This window comes from Hyla sarda, chromosome 4 (assembly GCF_029499605.1).
Source record: "Hyla sarda isolate aHylSar1 chromosome 4, aHylSar1.hap1, whole genome shotgun sequence".
Classification (NCBI taxonomy): Eukaryota; Metazoa; Chordata; class Amphibia; order Anura; family Hylidae; genus Hyla; species Hyla sarda.
In genome coordinates this window covers 87,315,070-87,336,100 of record NC_079192.1, presented here as the reverse complement: position 1 = coordinate 87,336,100, position 21,031 = coordinate 87,315,070, and the positions used below count along the sequence as shown (strand labels likewise).

General features: G+C 45.5%; 1 protein-coding gene across 2 annotated transcripts in view; it reads right to left on the bottom strand.

Moving 5' to 3' along the window:
* The window catches only part of ERLIN2 (ER lipid raft associated 2), a 47,142-nt gene extending 30,727 nt beyond the window's left edge, over positions 1 to 16,415 (bottom strand). Inside the window, exons 1-2 of one of the 2 annotated variants that reach the window (XM_056571525.1) lie at positions 16,396 to 16,415; positions 3,884 to 4,002 (exon numbers count right to left, since the gene is read on the bottom strand). In XM_056571525.1, the coding sequence (XP_056427500.1) occupies positions 3,884 to 3,990 (107 nt within the window). In that variant the 5' untranslated portion in view covers positions 3,991 to 4,002; positions 16,396 to 16,415. Of the gene's footprint in view, positions 1 to 3,883; positions 4,003 to 12,183; positions 12,512 to 16,395 lie in introns of those variants that run through there. The other variant, XM_056571524.1, reaches the window with a different exon arrangement.
* Between the last annotated feature and the right edge of the window lie 4,616 nt (positions 16,416 to 21,031).

Sequence of the window (21,031 nt, the reverse complement as noted above, 5' to 3'; positions counted from 1 at the left end):
GTCATGTCCTGTTAAAAAAAATATAGGCACCAGTAACCCCCATTTACGAGCCCTCGTGTCCAGCCGGTGCATATCATTACCTATGGCTTTAGTAAACGTACATGGACGGTTGTTCATTTGGACAGTCACTGTTTGCTACTTCCCCTGTTGATGGCAGCCAAGCAAAGGAGGCTTTAGAAGGCACATCCGTCATGATCGTCTTACCCAGATCAAAGGGGTTAATCATTCAAGGGGTACTCCGGTGGAAAACCTTTTTATTTAATTTTTTATTTTTAAATGAACTGGTGCCAGAAAGTTAAACAGATTTGTAAATTACTTCTATTAAAAAAAAATCTTTATCCTTCCAGTACTTCTTAGCAGCTGTATGCTACAGAGGAAATTCTTTGCTTTTTGAATTTCTTTTTTGTCTTGTCCACAGTGCTCTCTGCTGACACCTCTGTCCGTGTCATGAACTGTCCAGAGCAGCATAGGTTTGCTATGGGGATTTTCTCCTGCTCTGGACAGTTTCTGATAGGGGCATCAGGTGTCAGCAGAGAGCACTGCGGACAACACAAAAAAAGAAATTCAAAAAGAAAAGAATTTCCTCTGTAGCATACAGCTGCTAAAAAGTACTAGAAGGATAAATATTTTTTTAATAGAAGTCATTTACAAATCTGTTTAACTTTCTGGCACCAGTTGATTAAAAAAAAAAAAAATTTGAAAATATATATTCCACCGGAGTGGAGAGAAGAAGGGCCGCATAGGAGTCACCATGTATAAGTCACATATTATACTCAGAGCGAAGGTTTCTCAAAAATCATGTTAAAAAAGGGGCCAGCCCCTTTAAAAGGGTTATTCCAAGATTATAACTCATCACCTATCTACAGGAGAGGTCATAAGTATCTGACCGGTGGAGGAGCGACTAGCAGGGCCCCCATCAACCTTGTCTGTCAAGTAAATGGAGCAGGGGTAAAGCATGGACCAGCGGTTTCCAATCTGTGGACCTCCAGTTGTTACAAAACTAGAACCCCCAGCATGTTCGGACAGCCAGTGGCTGTCCGGGCATGCTGGAGGTTGTCGTTTTGCAACACCCGGAGGTCTATAGTTTGGAGACCACCAGCATAGCCACTTCCTTCATTCACTTTGGGGACAAAGGATGTATTTTTTATGATCCCAACAGTCAGATTATTCTGTGCATAGGAGATGACATGTTCAAATCTTGGGGTGACCTCCTTGATGTGAATATTTTACTAAATTACCGGTATTTCTCTTCTTAGATAGAGGTCCAAAGCCTGAGGCTGCACTACTGAGATGTTAAAGGGGTACTCTGGTGGAAAACATTTTTTTTTTAAATCAACTGGTGCCAAAAAGTTAAACAGATTTGTAAATTACTTCTATTAAAAAAAATCGTAATCCTTTCAGTACTTATCAGCTGCTGTTATGATCCACAGGAAGTTATTTTCTTTTTGAATTTCCTTTCTGTCTGACCACAGTGCTCTCTTCTGACACCGCTGTCCATTTTTGTCCAGAGTTGGAGCAAATCCCCATAGAAAACCTATTCTGCTCTGGACAGTTCCTGACAGATGTCAGCAGAGAGCACTGTGGTCAGGAAAGGAATTTCAAAAAGAAAAGAACTTCCTGTGGATCATAACAGCAACTGATAAGTACTAGAAGGACTAAGATTTTTTTAATAGAAGTAATCACAAATCTGTTTAACTTTCTGGCACCAGTTGATTTATAAAAAAAAAATAAAAAAAACAAGGTTTTCCACCGGAGTACCCCCTTTAAGATGAGAACATTTCCAGTTCAGATTTCTGTTCTGTTGGGTAAAGCGTTATTAGGAAGGAGAGGATCATAAATCATCACATGATATCAACTCCCGCCTACTGGCAGACATCTTTGTGTAGGTTGGAAAGAAGATGTGGATCAGCACAAAACCACACTGCACCTGACAGAAATTAGGACTGGCGTACCAGTGTCATACCAAAGGGGGGGGGGCGCGGCCCGCCCCGGGTGCCACTCAAGGGGGGTGCCAGGGGCGGACTGACCCGCCACTGCTGAGGTCCAGGACGCTCGTTCCAGATCCCCAGCAGACAGCGTAACATTCTAATGTATGCGCGATACACGCACGTACAGGAGAAGGTGTCTACTCTGTGTGAGCCGCATCTGCAGCTTACACAGAGGAGACGTGACCTCCGCCCCCACGCAGTACAGGCGCCGGTGACGTCACTCATTGGCGCCTGTACCGTGGAGGGGAGAAGACGCGGGCCCTGCAGCTGAGGAGATCGCTGCGTGGGATATCAGGTGAGCATGCTTTTTTTATTTTATTTTTTTTAACCCTGGGAAGGGGGGGAGAGGGCGGGGGGGGTGCTCTGCATATACCTATAGGGAAGGGGGGGGGTGGAGTACTCTGCATATACCTATAGGGAAGGGGGGGGGGGGGGGAGTGCTCTGCATATACCTATAGGGAAGGGGGGGGGGGGAGTGCTCTGCATATACCTATAGGGAAGGGGGAGAGAGGGGGATGCTCTGCATATACCTATAGGGAATGGGGGAGAGGGTGGGGTGCTCTGCATATACCTATAGGGAAGGGGGGAGAGGGTGGGGTGCTCTGCATATACCTATGGCGAAGGGGGGGGGGAGGGGGGGTGCTCTGCATATACCTATAGGGAAGGGGGGGGGAGGGGGGGTGCTCTGCATATACCTATAGGGAAGGGGGTGGGAGAGGAGGGGTGCTCTGCATATACCTATAGGGAAGGGGGGGTGCTCTGCATATACCTATAGGGAAGGGGGGGGGAGTGCTCTGCATATACCTATAGGGAAGGGGGGGGGAGTGCTCTGCATATACCTATAGGGAAGGGAGGGAGAGGGGGGTGTTCTGCATATACCTATGGGGAAGGGTGGGGTGTAGCTCTGCATATACCTATGGGAAAGAGGGGAGGGGTGTAGCTCTGCATATACCTATGAGGAAGGGGGGTGTAGCTCCACATATACATATGGGAAAGAGGGGGGTAGCTCTGCATATACCAATGGGAAAGAGGGGGGTAACCCTGCATATACCTATGGGAAAGAGGGGGGGTGTAGCTCTGCATATACCTATGGGAAAGAGGGGGGGGGGGGAGTGTAACTCTGCAAATACCTATGGGAAAGAGGGGGGGGTGTAGCGTAGCTCTGCATATACCTATGGGAAAGAGGGGGTTACCTGGCTACCCACCTACCTGCCCTTTTACTGTGCAGGACACCAAGGAGGGCATTATTACAGTTTGTGGGCCTATAGATGGAAAGATTGTGTAGAGGAGGGCACTGAATATATGCAGAGTCTGACATTTTTCCTGCAGATGTTAAGAGATCCACATGGCGGTCTTATCCGGACAGAGAAGAAAAGGAAAGAGGACGCCGCTGATCAGAAAAGATGTAATTGTGAGTCCCAAAATGTAACTGTAATCACTTATATGGTATACACATCCTGTGTACAGCTGATATCTACCGCCATATGGTCCTGTATATAATCACTTATATTGTATACAGATCCTGTATAGTATACTGGTCTGTATATAGTGGTTTTATTAAGTACAGTATGGCGGTATTATCCAGTTATTGTGTGGTGGTATATATTTACTCCTTGTATACCAGTATTATTGGTAATAGAAATTTACCTATCAATTCATTGTGTATGGGATTTGGGTGGAATAGGAGCGTGGCAGAAGATTGACGAGCTGCTGAGCCTAGCAGGGGCCCTTGCCTTTTTTTTTGTTCCAGGGGCCCCGAGTGTTGTCAGTCCGCCCAACTGTGTAATTAAGGGGGGTGCGTGTGTGTGTGTGGGGGGGGGGGGGGGTGCCAAACAAAGGGTCCGCCGCGGGTGCCAAATGCTCTAGGTACGGCCCCTGCCCAGAAGTGCTCTTACCTATAGTAGACCCCGATGTGTCCTTCCTCTATCTTGTGTATGGCTGAAAGCAGGGCTGCAGCAGTCAAAGCCACCGCAATGGCGGCTACTGCTCCGATGTGGGTCATCCTCCAAAAGTCCTGTAAAAGACACATAAGTGTCAACAGTGGGCATTATTATTATTATTTATTTTTCTTAGAGCCCTTAGGTGCTGTACATACGATAAGGGAGTAATTTACATATAAAACACAAATGCAGAACAATGAACATGAAACAAAATTACAATTTATATAACCCTATATACACTGAGGATCCAGCCTTACATTATATAGGGGGAGGAAATTCTATTTTTTATATATATATATATAACACCCATTCTGATATGTCTTACCTCTGCCATGTCCTATACAACCCATTAGAAGTAATGCCTGTGGCCGGAGGGCCTCTTTAGTCTATTTCTAGCAATGCCAGATGAGAACTAATATGGCCGTCATTACTTCTTCCATATCGTACAGCTAATTTTAGTCTAGCTAGGAAAGCAATATGTGCGCACAGCTAAGCAGATTTGTCACGTCAGAGCCTGGTAAAGCCGGATGACCAGCCATATGCCAGCGGTCTCCAAACAGTGGACCGCCAGCTGTTGCAAAACTACAACTCCCAGCATGCCCCGACAGCCAACGGCTGTCGGGGCATGCTGGGAGTTGTAGTTTTGCAACAGCTGGAGCTCCACGTTATGGAGACCTCGGCTCTATGGTGCAGGTCACTCAACTTTCCAGATCTTGTCTTGTAAACTACTTAGGGACACAATAAATAAGAGTTGTGATAAACACATCCTGCGCCTGGATAAAAGGATTAATTGAAGAATGACGCAGCATCTTATCGACAGAGAGGATGTGAACGTGCTCAGCCGGATTACGTTCTTTTATTTTTTTTACAACCACATGCTGAGAAAACCCCAAAAATCAATAGCAGAAGCGTCGGTCCTATTGATTGTAAGGAGAATAAATAAGGTGACCATAAGGCCGCCATCCCCACTTGTCCTCACGGCGCAGCTCAAGCGGTATTTACAGGGGTACTCCAGGTGGAAAACTTTTTTATTTTTAAATCAACTGGTGCCAGAAAGTTAAACAGATTTGTAAATGACTTCTATTAAAAAATCTTAAACCTTCAAGTACTTATTAGCTTCTGAATACTACAGAGGAAATTATTTTCTTTTTGGAACACAGAGCTCTCTGCTGACATCACGAGCGCAGTGCTCTCTGCTGACATTTCTGTCCAGAGCAGCATATGTTTTCTATGGGGATTTTCTCCTACTATGAACAGTTCTTAAAATGAACAGAGATGTCAGCAGAGAGCACTGTGTTTGTGATGTCAGCAGAGAGCTCTGTGTTCCAAAAAGAAAAGAATTTCCTCTGTAGTATTCAGCAGCTAATAAGAACTGGAAGGATTAAGATTTTTTAATAGAAGTAATTTATAAATCTGTTTAACTTTCTGGCACCAGATGATTAAACAAAATAAAAATAAAATAAAAAATAAAAAAAGAGTACCAGAGTACCCCTTTAATAATGGAGACCTGGATAAGTTGGGTACAAAAAAAAAAAAAAAAAAACTCTACATAAGTGTCCTAATGTTCCTGTAGTCCTGAATGGGGACGGAGTGACATCAGAGTGTCATGCATATGGTGGATTATTTGACAGTAGGGTTGGGCATCATAAGGACATGACAGCTCCGTTACACCACATTGGTAGAATAGTACTGCCCATTCTGCTATTCTACTCCATGAACATAAGTAAGACCTATCATAGGTCAATGAGATTCATCCCAATTGTCATAGTCCCTCTAAAAATGGAAACCATGACAAGTGTCTGACCTGCTGCCAATGGGCTTAGACATATGGTAACGCACATTGGGCAGTGCAGTTGCAGAGCCAATATACTCTCTGGGGATCATGGCATTGCCCATTTAACTAGGGCTAGCAATTATTTGTATAAAATCGATACGTTGGACGAATATTGGTTCCATTAGTTGATTAATATGATTTAAAAAAGAATAAAAAACTGGTTAGGGGACCAGGGAAGGGTTAACGGGAGGAAGTGGGCACCACACCATGAAGAGTTGACAGGAGAAAAGGAGACGGGACAGAACCTGAAGGGTTAACAGGGGGCAAGAGATGAGAAAGCAACTGAAGGTTGAGACAGGGGACAGGACTTGAAGGGTTAAAAGGGGTACTCCGGAGGAATTTTTTTCTCTTTTTTTATGAACTGGTGACAGAAAGTTCAACAGATTTGTAAATTACTTCTATAAAAAAAAATCTTTACCCTTGAAGTACTTTTTTGCAGCTCGATGCCACAGAGGAAATGCTTTTCATTTTGAATTTATTTTTTGTCTTGTCCACAGTGCTCTCTGCTGACACCTCTGTCCGTGTCAGGAACTGTCCAGAGCAGGAGAGGTTTGTTATGTGGATTTTCTCCTGCTCTGGACAGTTCCTGATACGGCATCAGGTGTCAGCAGAGAGCACTGTGGACTAGGGGTGTGAATCGCCAAGAATTTGGCGATTCGATTCGAATCGCGATACCAGTGTGGCGATTCGATATATCCCGATATATCGCGATACCGTCTAGGTGACGATACATCGCGATATATCGCCCACCTGGGAGCATTCATAGATCCCAATAGACGCCGCTGTCAGCTTTGACAGCGGCGATCTAGTACTCCGGTGCTCACTTTTCTCATGTTATCCCGTCCGGGCTGCAAAATAAAATAAAACACACTTTCTCTTACCTGCCAACGAGCCCGCGGAGCTCCGGTACAGGTGTTCGGTCCCCGGGCTGTATTCTTCTTACTTCCTGTTAGTCCGGCACGTCACATGGAGCTTCAGCCTATCACCAGCGGAGGCGGGACATCGCTGCGGCCAGTGATAGGCTGAAGCTCCATGTGACGTGCCGGACTAACAGGAAGTAAGAAGAATACAGCCCGGGGACCGAACACCTGTACCGGAGCACCGGGGGCTCGTTGGCAGGTAAGATAAAGTGCGTTTTATTAAAAATTCCACATCCCTAAAAGAATCGATTCAAAAATATTTTGAATCGATTCTGTATCGGCAAATGAAAAATCGCGATTATCGCGAGAATCGATTTTTTCTTACATCCCTACTGTGGACGAGGCAAAAAAATTAAAAAAGAAAAGCTCTGTAGCATACAGTTGCTAAAAAGTACTGGAAGGATAAATAATTTTTTGTAGAAGTAATATATAAATCTGAATTCGAGTAGAAAACAGACATGGTGCACATCTACAATCTTGTATAATGATCTGATTGCTTCTCAGCATAATATCAAAAACTAACAGGTTGTTAGTATACATTTTTGATCAAAAAGTACAAGCCCACTCGCCACGTCAAGGCCACCTATTTAGAGTGGGTCCCTAAGGTCCCTAGCATAAATTGGCGTAGCACCGGGCGGCGACCACCACAGCCGCGACACCAGTGCCCACGGGGGGGGGGGGAGCGACCCACTGGCAGAGCGGCCCCAATGCCTCTCAAACCAGTCTATGGGCCGCACCCCCCCACAGACACGGCGCCACGGCAGCAACGGACGCCGCCCCGCACCACACCAGTGTGAACAAGGTGTAATGGCTCACTTACCTTGCTCTCCCAGTCAGACTGGGAGGCTGCTAGGAATGGAATGGCCCTTGTGTGGCTAATTACCACCTATATAGGTTTGGGCTGAGGGGGTGGGGAAGAGTGCAGCACATGTTCAAAAAAAAAAAAGAAAGGATAGAAATCACGATGGTGGTCGCCGCCCGGTGCTGTGCCATTTTATGCTCGGGACGTTAGGGACCCACTCTAAATAGGTGGCCTTGACGTGGCGAGTGGGCTTGTACTTTTTGATCAAAAATGTATACTAACAATCTGTTAGTTTTTGATATTATGCTGAGAAGCAATCAGATCATTATACAAGATTGTAGATGTGCACCATGTCTGTTTTTCTACCCGAATTCATAATATATAAATCTGTATAAAACTTTCTGACACCAGCTGATTTAAAAAACAATAAATAAATAAAAGTGTTTTCCACCACAGTACCTCTTTAACCTATGAGCCTCACTGCAGAGGAGCCATTCACAAACCTTAGTGATGGCCGCCCTCCTCCCTGCACCAGGAAGATCTGTCACTGCACAGAGGATGAAGAACGGAGCTTCTGGCCGGACAGGGGGGCGTCCGCAAAGTTAGGACTGTTGGCTTCTTGTCACCGGAGGCACCGAGGACAAGGAGGAGGCGCCGGCTTTCGGACTGAGCTCCAGGCTGCGATCTCAGAGCTAGAGGTAGGCCGCAGATGGTGCAGGCCAGCAGGATCTTCAAAAAGGGGAAACTGAGGAGGACATTTAGGGGCAAAAAAGGGAGGGAAAGTAGTAACAATAGTAGGTAGACTTGGCCCCGTCCCCTAACAACCAATGAATTGATTATGGAAATCGCCAACAACGATTCCCATTAAAGATTTTTTCGGTAATTAATCCTTGAAGCCATAAGGCCAGGGCTACACTGCATGTGACTGGTCTACGACATGCTATTGCACAACAGGTGGCATTGGCACACGACTAACATTGACGCCCATGTTGGTGAAGTCGTTGGTGATTTATGACCCAAAATCCAACAGGTTTGAATTTTTGCGCTGTAGTTGCGTTGCAAATTATAGGTGCAATATGGCGACCAAATGTCACTGTAGCGCCATAACCTGATCAGAATGATAACTTTAACACAAAATATTCTAAAATAACTCTATACCAGTGGCCTCCAAACTGTGAATCTCCACAAAACTACAACTCTCAGCATGCCCCGACATCCAACGGACCTCCAGCTATTGCAAAACTACAACTCTCAGCATGCCCAGACATCTAACAGACCTCCAGCTGTTGCAAAACTACAACTCTCAGCATGCCCAGACATCTAACAGACCTCCAGCTGTTGCAAAACTACAACTCTCAGCATGCCCAGACATCTAACAGACCTCCAGCTGTTGCAAAACCACAACTCTCAGCATGCCCGGACATCTATCGGACCTCCAGCTATTGCAAAGCTACAACTCTCAGCATGCCTGGAAATCTAACGGGCATCCAGCTGTTGCAAAACTACAACTCTCAGCATGCCCGGACAGCCGTTGGCTGTCCGGACATGTTGTGAGTTGTAGATTTGCAACTGCTGAAGGTCCACAGTTTGGAGACCACTGCTCTACGTACTCCGTCCTCTATAACACGTACTTGACATTCTCTGCTTTTGATCTTGTGGGATTCCACTTTATCTTGCAGATCTGGAAGACGCTGCACTTTGACCAAGAGACAATGCAATTGAAAAGGAAGAATACAGGACAAGGAAGATGTGCTGGAACAATCCATATTGGTTACTGCACCCGGGTATATAATTGGAGGCACAATGCGTGCCCATAGCAGTCTATATTACTCATCTGTATACAGCAGTATATATGGAGCCTAAGGTTTTACAAACTATTTTATAGTGTCCAGACTTCCATAAAAAAAAAAAAAAAAAAAATTATAATAAATATATATAAAATTAATAAATAATAATAAAATAATAATGATAATAATAAAATAATAAGGATACCACACAGTATACTATTATTCTTTTAAGTGTAAGTGAGTTGTGAACCTGCACAATGTTCAATTTTTTGCATGGGGGAAATGAAGCCCTTGTTGGGCAGTACAGTTGTCAAGGCAACCGTACCACACTGAAAGAAGTTCTCCGAAAATAAGAAAAAAACACACAAATACACTGCTCAAAAAAAAGGGAACACAAACAACACAACAACTCTCCAAGTCAATCACACTTCTGTGAAATCACACTGTCCACTCAGGAAGCAACACTGATTGACAATTTCACATCCTGGCTGATGTTTTGATCACTTTTGAATGCTGGCGGTGATTTCACTCTAGTGGTAGCATGAGACGGAGTCTACAACCCACACAAGTGGCTCAGGAAGTGCAGTTCATCCAGGATGGCACATCAATGCGAGCTGTGGTAAGAATGTTTGCTGTGTCTGTCAGTGTAGTGTCCAGAGCACGGAGGCGCTACCAGCAGACAGGCCAGTACATCAGAAGACATGGAGGAGGCCGTAGGAGGGCAAGAATCCAGCAGCAGGACCTCTACCTCTGCCTTTGTGCAGGGAGGAACAGGAGGAGAACTGCCAGAGCCCTGCAAAATGACCTCCAGCAGGCCACAAATCTACATGTGTCCACTCAAAGGGTCAAAAAAAAGACTCCCTGAGAGTGGTATGAGGGCCCGACGTCCACAGGTGGGGGATGTGCTAACAGCCCAACACCATGCAGGACCTTTGGCATTTGCCAGAGAACACCAAGATTGGCAAATTCGCCACTGGTGCCCTGTGCTCTTCACAGATGAATGACAGACAGAGCAGAGTCTGGAGACGCAGTGGAGAATGTTCTGCTGTCTGCAACATCCTCCACCATGACCGGTTTGATGGTTGGTCAGTAATGGTGTGGGGTGGCATTTCTTTGGGGGGCCGCACAGCCCTCCATGTGCTTGCCAGAGATAGCCTGACAGCCATTAGGTACCGAGATGAGATCCTCAGACCCCTTGTGAGACCATATGCTGATGCGGTTGGCCCTGGGTTCCTCCTAATGCAAGACAATGCTAGACCTCATGTGACTGGAGTGTATCAGCAGCTCCTGCAAGAGGAAGGCATTGATGCTATGGACTGGCCTGCCCGTTCCCCAGACCTGAATCCGATTGAGCACATCTGGGACATCATGTCTCGCTCCATCCACCAACGCCACGTTGCACCACAGACTGTGCAGGAGACTGCCACCTCATCAGGAGCATGCCCAGGCATTGTAGGGAGGTCATACGTAAAGATGAAAGTATTTCATACGATTAGTTCATTCATTCAGATCTAGGATGTATCTTAGTGTTCCCTTTATTTTTTTGAACAGTGTAGATTTTTTTCTGGGAAGAAAACTTTTTAACATTAACCGCATTAAAAGTAACATTTTAGGGGTTGTCTAAATAGGGGTGTTTTACCTTGGGCTTCGGCCCTGGGGTTTGATTATTTTTGTCATATGGCCCCTTACTGCTCTTGGGTAGTGGAGTATTCCAATATACGGCTAAAGGGCACAACAAATGCGGCATGAAAGGAGCCTTAGGGTACGTTCACACCACTAAAATTCCACATTGTCCCCTGTCTGCGATGTTGCCACCTCACGTATTCATGTGGTTCTATACAAAGCCAGGAGACTGGATTCAAACATCACTAGCCTTGTCTTGTTTTCCTTGTATTTGCCTCCATCATACATGGCGGGTACGTTTACGATTATTTCTATGGCGGCGCCACTTGACAGTCCTATAGGATGTAACGACTGCAGGGGATGCCCTGAGTTACACACGTTTGCCTCCACCAGACGCCACTTTTACCATTATTCCTATAGCGGCATCACTTGACAGTCCTATAGATGTTACGTCTGCAGGGGGGACACGTTGGCTTCCAGACGTCGCGGTTACGTTTATTTCTATAGCGGCCTCACTTGACAGTTCTATAGATAGGACACTTGCAGGGGACACACGTTGGCCTCCATCAGACGTTGCAGTTACGTTTATTTCTATGGTGGCGTCACTTGACAGTTCTATAGATAGGACACTTGCAGGGGACACACGTTGGCCTCCATCAGACGTTGCAGTTATGTTTATTTCTATGGTGGCGTCACTTGACAGTCCCTTGGACATTACGTCCGCAGAGGACGTCGCCGTTACTTTAATGTTTCATTCTATGGCGACACCACTTTACGGTGCTATGGATGTAAAGTCAGCCGGGGACACGCTGGGTCGCACACGTTGGCCCTAGTTCCTAGTCATCGTGTGAACAAAGTTGCCATGTTACGCAAAACCACAAAAGTCATGTGACTTTATTAACTTCCATGATAGGCAAAATAATAAAGTGTTGCTTCTCAAATTGGAGGTCAGCAACCATTGTGGGGTACAGCACACCCTTCATCATATTCAGCACCATTAACCCCCTGCAGCGCCCTCCTCTGGGTCTGACAATACATTACACCATAACTCAGTGTTTTGCAAACAGTGTGTCTCCAGCTGTTGTAAAACTACAACTCCCAGCATGCCCGGACAGCCGAAGGCTGTCCGGGCATGCTGGGAGCTGTAGTTTTGCAACAGCTGGACACATTGTTTGCAAAACACCGCCATATGGACTTTCATATACCAGAGACACCCCAAAACCCCACACACCTCTCCACAATATCAGTCCCCCATAATCTCACCCGGAACCCACCCCCTCAGGCCTAACCTTTGTCCCTGCACCGCCAGGTCACCGCCGATCTTAAGCTTCTTTCTCCTCCACCTGCTTCACTTTCTTCCTGTAGTCGCTCTCCGCTACGTCATTATCCGGCGTCACACCAACAGAGCAGCCGCCATCTTTGTTACGGGCAGCTGGTTCATGGCTGTGGTTGTAATTACGATCATCCGCCAGCAGGTGGTGCTGTAGGCCGTGTATTGGTGTGCGTACGTGTGTAAATGAATGTGGCTGTGACTGCGGAATGAGGTCACAGAGGAGCGGACATGTGTCCTCATAGGGATGGATGGGAGGGAACAGTCATATAACACTATGAGGAGGAAACAATGACAGCAAGAAGAAATCTAAAAATAATTCTATAGGGGGAGATTTATCAAAACCTGTGCAGAGAAAGAGTGGTGCAGTTGCCCATAGCAACCAATCAGATCTCTTCTTTCATTTTTCACAGACCTCTTTAAAAATGAAAGAAGAAATCTGATTGGTTGCTATGGACATCTGCACTACTCTTCCTCTGCACAGGTTTTGATAAATCTCCCCCGTGGTCTTTGCTTAAAAAGCTTCTGCATAAAGTTTTGAGAGTTCTATTACATAGAACAACGTGTATATATATATATATATATATATATATATATATATATATTTTTTTTTTTTTTTTGCTGGATATGGTCGAGCCGACTACTACGCAATTCTATTCTGAAAAAAAAAGGTATAAGACTTATACCAAAGATACATAGATACATAGGAATGTTATGAATACAAGAGTATAAAAATGTGTACATTAAACGCAGAGTGAACCGGGCCCAGACGCTATTCACGTTACATTAATGGGATCGTCCCCCCCACCACCGACTACATTGTATGGTCACTTGGGCTCGGAAAAGTCTCCTACAGCCCCCCACACAACACTAGTGCAGTGTTTCCCAACCAGGGTGCCTCCATCTGTCACAAAACTACAAATCCCAGCATGCTCAGACAGCCGGGCATGCTGGGAGTTGTAGTTTTGCGACAGCTAGAGGCACATTGCTTGGGAACACTGCACTAGTATTGTATGGGGGGGCTGTCTCAAACATAATTTCCTCTCTATATGTAAAACCGAAATTCTTGGGGGGGGGGGAATTTATCATGAGCGCACAATTTTGCACAATGCAAACTCTGCTGGCCAAGTGTGTGTTTGCATAAAATTCATCATGCAGCGCGTCACTTCATAAATTTGCGCAAATGACAGGAGGCGCCTTGATAAAGCACAATAATGAAAAAAAATTGTGAAAATGGTGAAAAGCTCACACACAGTCCTACGCCTGTAGGTCACTGGAGTATATTTACGCAAAATATAAATCCAGCACACCAACCAGCGCAACTGCAAACAAGCCCACAGAAACGAAAATGGCGAAGCCAGTGCAGACAACATGAAAATGGTACAGACTTAGATGATAACCTCAGCGCGAGTCAATGGGCAAAATAAAAACACAGCACATGGAATTTCACAGTTCAAAAATACCTCCCCCCCCCCCCCCCATTGTGTTTTCGCCATTTGCCAATCTACCTAACCCTGGCATTTCCACCTCTGTGTGTGGTACTACTATAATTCCCGGGCAGCACACTCGCTGTCTTGGAGTTTTGCTAGATCAGTGGTTCTCATCAACCTTTCTAAGGCCGCGACCCTTTAATACAGTTCTTTATGTTGTGGTGATCCCCAACCATACAATTATTTCCGTTGCTACTTCATAACCGTAGAAATTAAAGTGCGTTTCAGCTCACCCCGCAACAGGCACATGGACCTGATGTGGACTTTGTCCCAGAAATTAGTGAAAGAAACAAGGATGTCCAGCGCCCAACTCAGCGCCCAACTTTTTTTATATATAACATCACAGGAATATGGTAAATTGTGCGTTTTGGCTTTACTTGAAAGCCTTAGTCACGTGGATCTTTTTATATATGGGAAGAACAGGTGGCGCAGTCCAAAAATCAGGCTGCGTCACCGGGACCACCCACAAACAATAACATGAATGATGCACTGAATACAATACAATTGTGAATTACATCAAACATATTCATATCTGTTTAATCTTTGTATGACTAAGGCTTTCAAGTAAAGCCGAAACGCGTCACAATTTACCGTGTTCCTGTGATGTCTCTCATAACTTTATAATAAAGAACCATTCCTGAGTTGGGCACTGGACATCTTTGTTTCTTTTACTACTTCATAACTGTAATTTTGCTACTGTTGAATGAATCGGTAGGCAGCAGTTCCCCCCACATTAGGTATAGGCAGCAGCAGTTCCCCCACATTAGGTATAGGTGGCAGCAATTCCCCCACATTAGGTAGGGGCAGCAGCAGTTCACCCACATTAGATATAGGCAGCAGAGCTCCCCCACATTAGGTATAGGCAGCAGAGTCCATTGCCCCCTCTCAGCCCTAACAACCCCCTCCCCAGTTTGGCAAAAAAAAAAAAAATCTCCCACAATTCGCAGCAGGGAGCGCGTCTTCCATCCTCCACAGTGCAAGCGCCAATGAGTCACGTCAAAGGTGCCTGCACTTCGCAGCAGGGGCAGAGGTTACGTCTCCATTCTGTGTAGGCCGCAGATGCAGCTCACACATAGAGGAGGCTTTCTGCTGTATGTGTGTGAGCAGCGCATACAGCAGAAAGCAGCGCTGTCTGCTTAGGGATCCAGGACGAGTGTCCTGGATCCTCAGTAACAGAGGCAGGCCCTTTACCCTGCCAGGCCCTTGGACAACGTCCTAAGGGACCGGCCAGTCAGTACGCCCCTACTGGAGACAGATAGAGTAGCGGTGTCTCGGTTACTAAGACCATTGAAAATATGTGTTTTCCTATAGTCTTAGGCGACCCCTGTGAAAGGTTCATTCAACCCTCAAAGGGGTCACAACCCACAGGTTGAGAACCGCTGTGCTAGACTCAGATTTGTCTTTCACTCCCTATATTCTACCCCTTCTCCCTATATTCAACAACATCTCCAGAATGACAAAGGCTCATCCTTTGAGCTGAAACGCGTCACCTGTGTTTGCTGTATCCATGTTCTCTGGGTTTTAATCAATAAATTTGATACGTTGGACCTATCCTGCAGATTTTCTGCTGCTGAAATTCCACCATGGACTTGTCCGCTCAGCCGACATTGCCGTCTATGGAGCCTGCAATGTCTGCACGGTCCTAGCACCAACTGATTCATCATATAAGCCTAGCTTTACTCCAATGTTTTTTCAGCAGTGTCTCCCTACATTTTTTGCACTTTATATCTGTACACACAGAGACTGGCTGGTGACTGGTTCACCCTCCTTTATGTGCTCTACCCTATTTATTTGTGATGGCTGGACCAATGTATTAATAAAATACTATCTGCCTTTTGTCTCAACCCCTTTCCTTATATACTGTAAGCTCTTGTGAGCAGCGCCCTCACTCCTGTTTGATAAATAAGAGTGACATTCTGTAATGTCTGACTGTCTTTTTATGTACCCCCAAAATTGTTAAGTGACGTGGAATATATTGGTGCTATATAAATAAATAAATAAATGAATATTTTTATTATCATCATCATCATTATTATTATTTTGATATTACGCAATTCACAAGCTTAGCAGATCTCAGTAACGAGTACTTAGGTTCTGTAACTGGCAGTCAGGGGTGTAACTATAGGGTGCAGAGTTAGCAGGCAAACCGGAGCCCTGTGACTGAGGGGGCCCCAAGGCTCTATAAGAAGACACTAGTAGTATGAATGGCACATGGTAAACACAGACCCTATTACAAATTTTGCATTGGGGCCAAGTTACGCCTCTTCTGACCATTGCTGCCCTTGTGTCGCTATTCAATCTGCTCTTCTTGCTGCTCACTTCATAGTCTCTGCAGAGCATCTCGACTCATCTTTGTTGCAGGCCACATGGCTATCTCTAAAGTTGTGGTCCTTTGTTTTTTTTTAAGATTTTTTTTTTAGGCTAAGTTTCCACTTGTTTTTTTTTCTGGCAGTTTTTGGAATTTTTTGGCAGTTTTTGGAATACAGTTTTTGAGCCAAAGTCAGAAGTGGATCCATAAGGGAGGAGAAGTGTAAGTCCTTCCTTTATATGTCCTATTCCTTTTGAATACACTTCTGGCTTTGGCTCAAAAACTGCAGTGGCGGTATTCCAAAAACTGCCAGAATACAAAACAAGTGGAAACTTAAGCTCACACTTCTTTTTACTTTATACTTTTGGCCTACCTAGGGCAGAGGTCCCTGATCCACGTCTCTAGGTCCACCAACAGTCCAGGATGTGATGTTTTCCCTGTTCTATCCCAATGGAGTAACTGAAAAAAAAAAAGGAATATTGGTGGGCCTTGAGAACTGGGTTGGGGACCACTGACCTAGGGGGTTGAACAAGAGACTGAGGGATCGACTGTATGCTGCAATACTCTGGGAGTGATGTAAACAGCGTAGCTTGCGGGGCTCCCGTTAACATCAATGGGAGTTCTGCATACCCGCATTGGCTTTTTGTGACTTCCCAGTCACCTCAGGCGATGGCCAACAGACCCGAAGGGAACGGAAATCCATTAGATGGGATGGGAACACCCTTTAACAAAGATGGCAAACTAGACACCCCTGTTAACCGTTTGCTATCTGGATCTTCCAAAGCCTGCATCATCATATTGGATTGCTCGCTGTTGTTTGTAACCTCCATGTCTGATTCTTGTCAACTGTCCTCCAGCACCTCCCACAACTGTTACAGCTGTCACATAGATCAGTGGTCTCCAAATGGTGTTCCTCCAGCTATTGCAAAACTACAACTCCCAGCATGCCCGGACAGCCAAAGGCTGTCCGGGCATGCTGGTAGTTGTAGTTTTGCAACAGCAGGATGTCTGTTGGTTGTCCGGACATGCTGGGAATTGTAGTTTGGCAACAAGCGGAGGTCCGTTGGCTTTCCAGGCATGCTGGGAATTGTAGTTTGGCAACAGCTGGAGGTCCGTTGGCTGCCCAGGCATGCTGGGAGTCGTAGTTTTGCAACATTTAGAGGTCCACAGTTTGGAGATATTTCATAGCTTTGTATTAGTTTCTGGCACTTTTTGTTTGGCCCAATGCATCATAGCTGTACTCTATATATAGTGGGAATTCATAACTCATAGACATAGACTAATAGTCTTCTCAGAAAATAGATTACAAGACATGTTGAAAGAGTCGTCTAATTTAGAATAAAAATGTCATTCGGCACTTCCAGACTGTCTCTCAGCGCAGCCACCCAAACCGGCCGTGGCAATTAGTAATGTGAGGTGACGGAAGGCGCTGAACTAATGTGACACGTAGGGAGTGATAGAGATCATTAACACAGGCAAAGGCATGTTGGGTCTGCTCTGTTGTTAGATACGGCATAGATAAGTGTATAGGAATATAGACAAACCGCTATCATTTACGTCCCCAGTGTGATATAGTGTTAGCAAAGCAATTTACTGCAAGCACCGGGCGCTGCTTAACACAACCAGAACAATATGTCTGTTCCTGCATGTTAGTCTGCAATGGAAGACATCAGGAAACCCAATAAATGGACAGATTTTCCTTTTTAATACGCATAATGACTCGCATTCTCAAGGAAAAATCATATAAAAGATGGCTTTAAAGTGGTTTCTCTATTACATTTTATTTCCTTAGATTTATCTGATCTGATTAATAAAGCAGGCGCGGGCGTTGAATGGAAGTCATAGAGTAGACTGCCAATAAGACTCAAGCTTTATTAGTCGTCCTAAAAATCTTCACACTGTCAAATGCCAAACCAATTAAAGGGGTACTCTGTCGAAAAACAACTTATCCTCTATCCAAAGGATAGGGGATAGGATGTCTGATCGTGGGGTGCCGCCAATGGGGACCCCCACAATCTCCGGTGCTGCACCCCAGTCATCCGTGAACGGAACGAACTCCACTCCGTGCCGGATGAATGACGACTACAGCCGCCATGCCCCCTCCAATTATGTCTATGGGAGGAGGCGTGAAAGCTACGTACTAGCCCTCATGCCCCCTCCCATAGACATGAATGGAGGGGGCGTGGCCTGACATCACGAACATGGAAGCTTCAAACTTCCGTGTTCTGGACACCACCATTGCCAGCCAGGATATCTCGTGATCAGACATCTTATCCCCTATCCTTTGGATAGGGCATAAGATGTTTTTTGGCAGAGCACCTTTTTAAGTAGCAAAAGTGGGAGTAAAAGAAATAACAAAGGGATAAGACAGCTATAGCGGGATAGCTGATCTGATCAGTGCTCTGTAACCTGATACACATTGATCCATAACAACAATGTGGAATACCAAGGAAAAACCTACTAGAAGAAAAAACATTGGTAAGATATGGAAAAGGTATGAGGGCAGCTAGCCTGATTCATGTTAGGTTAGTTTTAGAGTATGCTCACACTTTGTAATTTTTTACGGAATGTCATCAGTCGGCACTTGGACCACTGGGAAATTTGCCGACTCCATAAACGGCAATGCATTTCCGACCAAAGAATTAACATGTAAATTCTTTCTGCAGAGGCCGTAATTTGAATGTCAGGTGTGACATTTTTCCATCGGATTCCACTTTACAATTCGTTAAATCAACAAGGCCTTAGGGTGTTAAGCAGGGATAACTAAACTTTTGACTCATGGCTGGGCTTTAGACAGTAATATAGACAAAACCAGTGGTAGAACCAAAACACGGAAAGCCTACATTCACACTACAAATGATCCGCCTGGAGATATTCTTGGCGGATAACCTAGTGCAGCGACCACCTTCAAAATCCAATGGTGCTAGGACCACGCAGACCTGCGCCCTCACCATTGACAGCAATGCAGTCTGTGTGGATGTCCACTGCAGAGTTTGGAATTTGAATTTCTGCAGTGGAATTATCTGCCGTTGAAATTCTGCAGTGTGCTTGGTGTAACAGAATCCCATTGAAGACATTGGAAGGCTGCTGCATCAGAATTTCCGACCTGGATTTCTCAGCTCAGAGATTCTGAACTGAGAACATACCCAAAAAAAGGTGCAAATCTTTCCATTGCTGTCATTTTTCTCTGCGTCGGTTAGAATAAATGAGGACCAAATACTAAGCAAAATGCTAAATGTAAACCTTGCCTTACAAGAAGCCACGATTAGGCTATGAGTGGCGTATGACAGCCATGTGTATGAACCCTATTTTTTGCAATTCTATAGGCCAGGCCTAGCAAGGAAAAATCTAAATTGTAGGGTAGGTCATGGAAACATGGGATAATTATTGAGAAATTGTGAGAGTACTGCTATATAGGATCTTATTACCACTTCTGTACCTCAAGTTTAATTTCTTGTTGAGTTAAACTATATGAGACAGGCTGGCAGCACCCAGGTTTTAAGTGGAATAGGAATTGATAACTGAGATCCCACTCTAAAACCTGGCCTTATATACAGGTGAAACTCGAAAAATTAGAATATCGTGCAAAAGTCCATTGTATTTCATTAATGCAACTTAAAAGGAAAGGAAGCATGAAGGGCTCCAAAATCTCCTGGTAGACGGATACGTTGACCCTGGACTTAAAGTGTACCCATCAGATCCAACATTTTTTTTAATGTATCACTCAGTACCTAATCCTGACCATGTACATCTAATTTTTATGTGTCTATCACCTTTATTTCTTTTTTTATCACACTTTTAATTTAGCTCACTAGTCTGAATTCCTCTCAAAGGGAGAGGGCGTGGCCTCACGGTGCAGGTCTCCGCCCCCTTCCTCAGTATGCTGTCTGCTCACATCTCCCCTAGCATTAGCGAAACTACAACTCCCAGCTTGTCCTCACTGACAGTAGCGGGACACAAGCTGACAGTGGGAGGATTTTTCCTCCAGCTCTGAGCCCGGCGCTCACAGCTGTCAATCAAGGAAGTGTGTCCATGACATAGGTGATGACGCATGGACACAGCAGGACTAGTATGTGTCCAAGCAGGGGGGGGGCAGTTGTTTGACAGGCTTTTTCAGTATGAAATACTGAACATTTTCTAATGAAAGCAATTGCAAAACCTTTTGCTTTTGCATGCTTTACAACATATCAAAAGTTTTTGTATCTGACAGTGCCCTTATAATGAAGCACAGTGGACCAACACCAGCATATGACATGGCTCCCCAAATCATGGATTCATCATGGATGCCCAAGCCAGGGGGTCTTTTGCCCAGGCCTGGGGTCCTTGCTGTTATGTCCTGGGGAGAGGGGGTTATCACTGCCGCTGCCATTGGGTGAGGGGTTAAGTTAACCCCTCACCCCATGGCAGCGGTAGCGTTAACCCCTCACCCCGCGGTAGCGCTAACGCTGCAGCGGGGTGAGGGGTTAACGACTCCGCCACGTGAATGAGCTACTAAGCCAGTGGTTTTCAACGTGCGGACCTCCAGATGTTGCAAAAACACAACTCCCAGCATGCCCGACAGCCGTTGGCTGTCCGGACATTCTGGGAGTTGTAGTTTTGCAACATCTGGAGGTCCGTCACCGCTGCCGTCCCAGGGGCTCCCGATGCTGTCCCGCTGCTCAGGGTCCACTTCACGATCCTCCTGCGTCTTCTGCATGTTCTCCGGTGTCCGGGTCTCGCTTTCTGGTGACGTTATTACGTGCGCAGGACGTAATAACAACGCGAGAAAGCGAGGACCGGACGCTGGAGAAGATACAGAAGATGCTGGAGGATCGCTAAGTGGACCCGGAGCAGCGGGGGTAGGTAAGTGAACTTGTCCGGGATGCTTAAACTGCTATCCGACAGCAGCTTAAGCATTTTGCACTGTCAGATAGCAGTTAATGCGATGGCCCCGACATATAAAAGCATCGTATGTCGATGCTGACATCGACATGCGATGGCCTCTGAGAGACCATCGTATGTCGATTTGA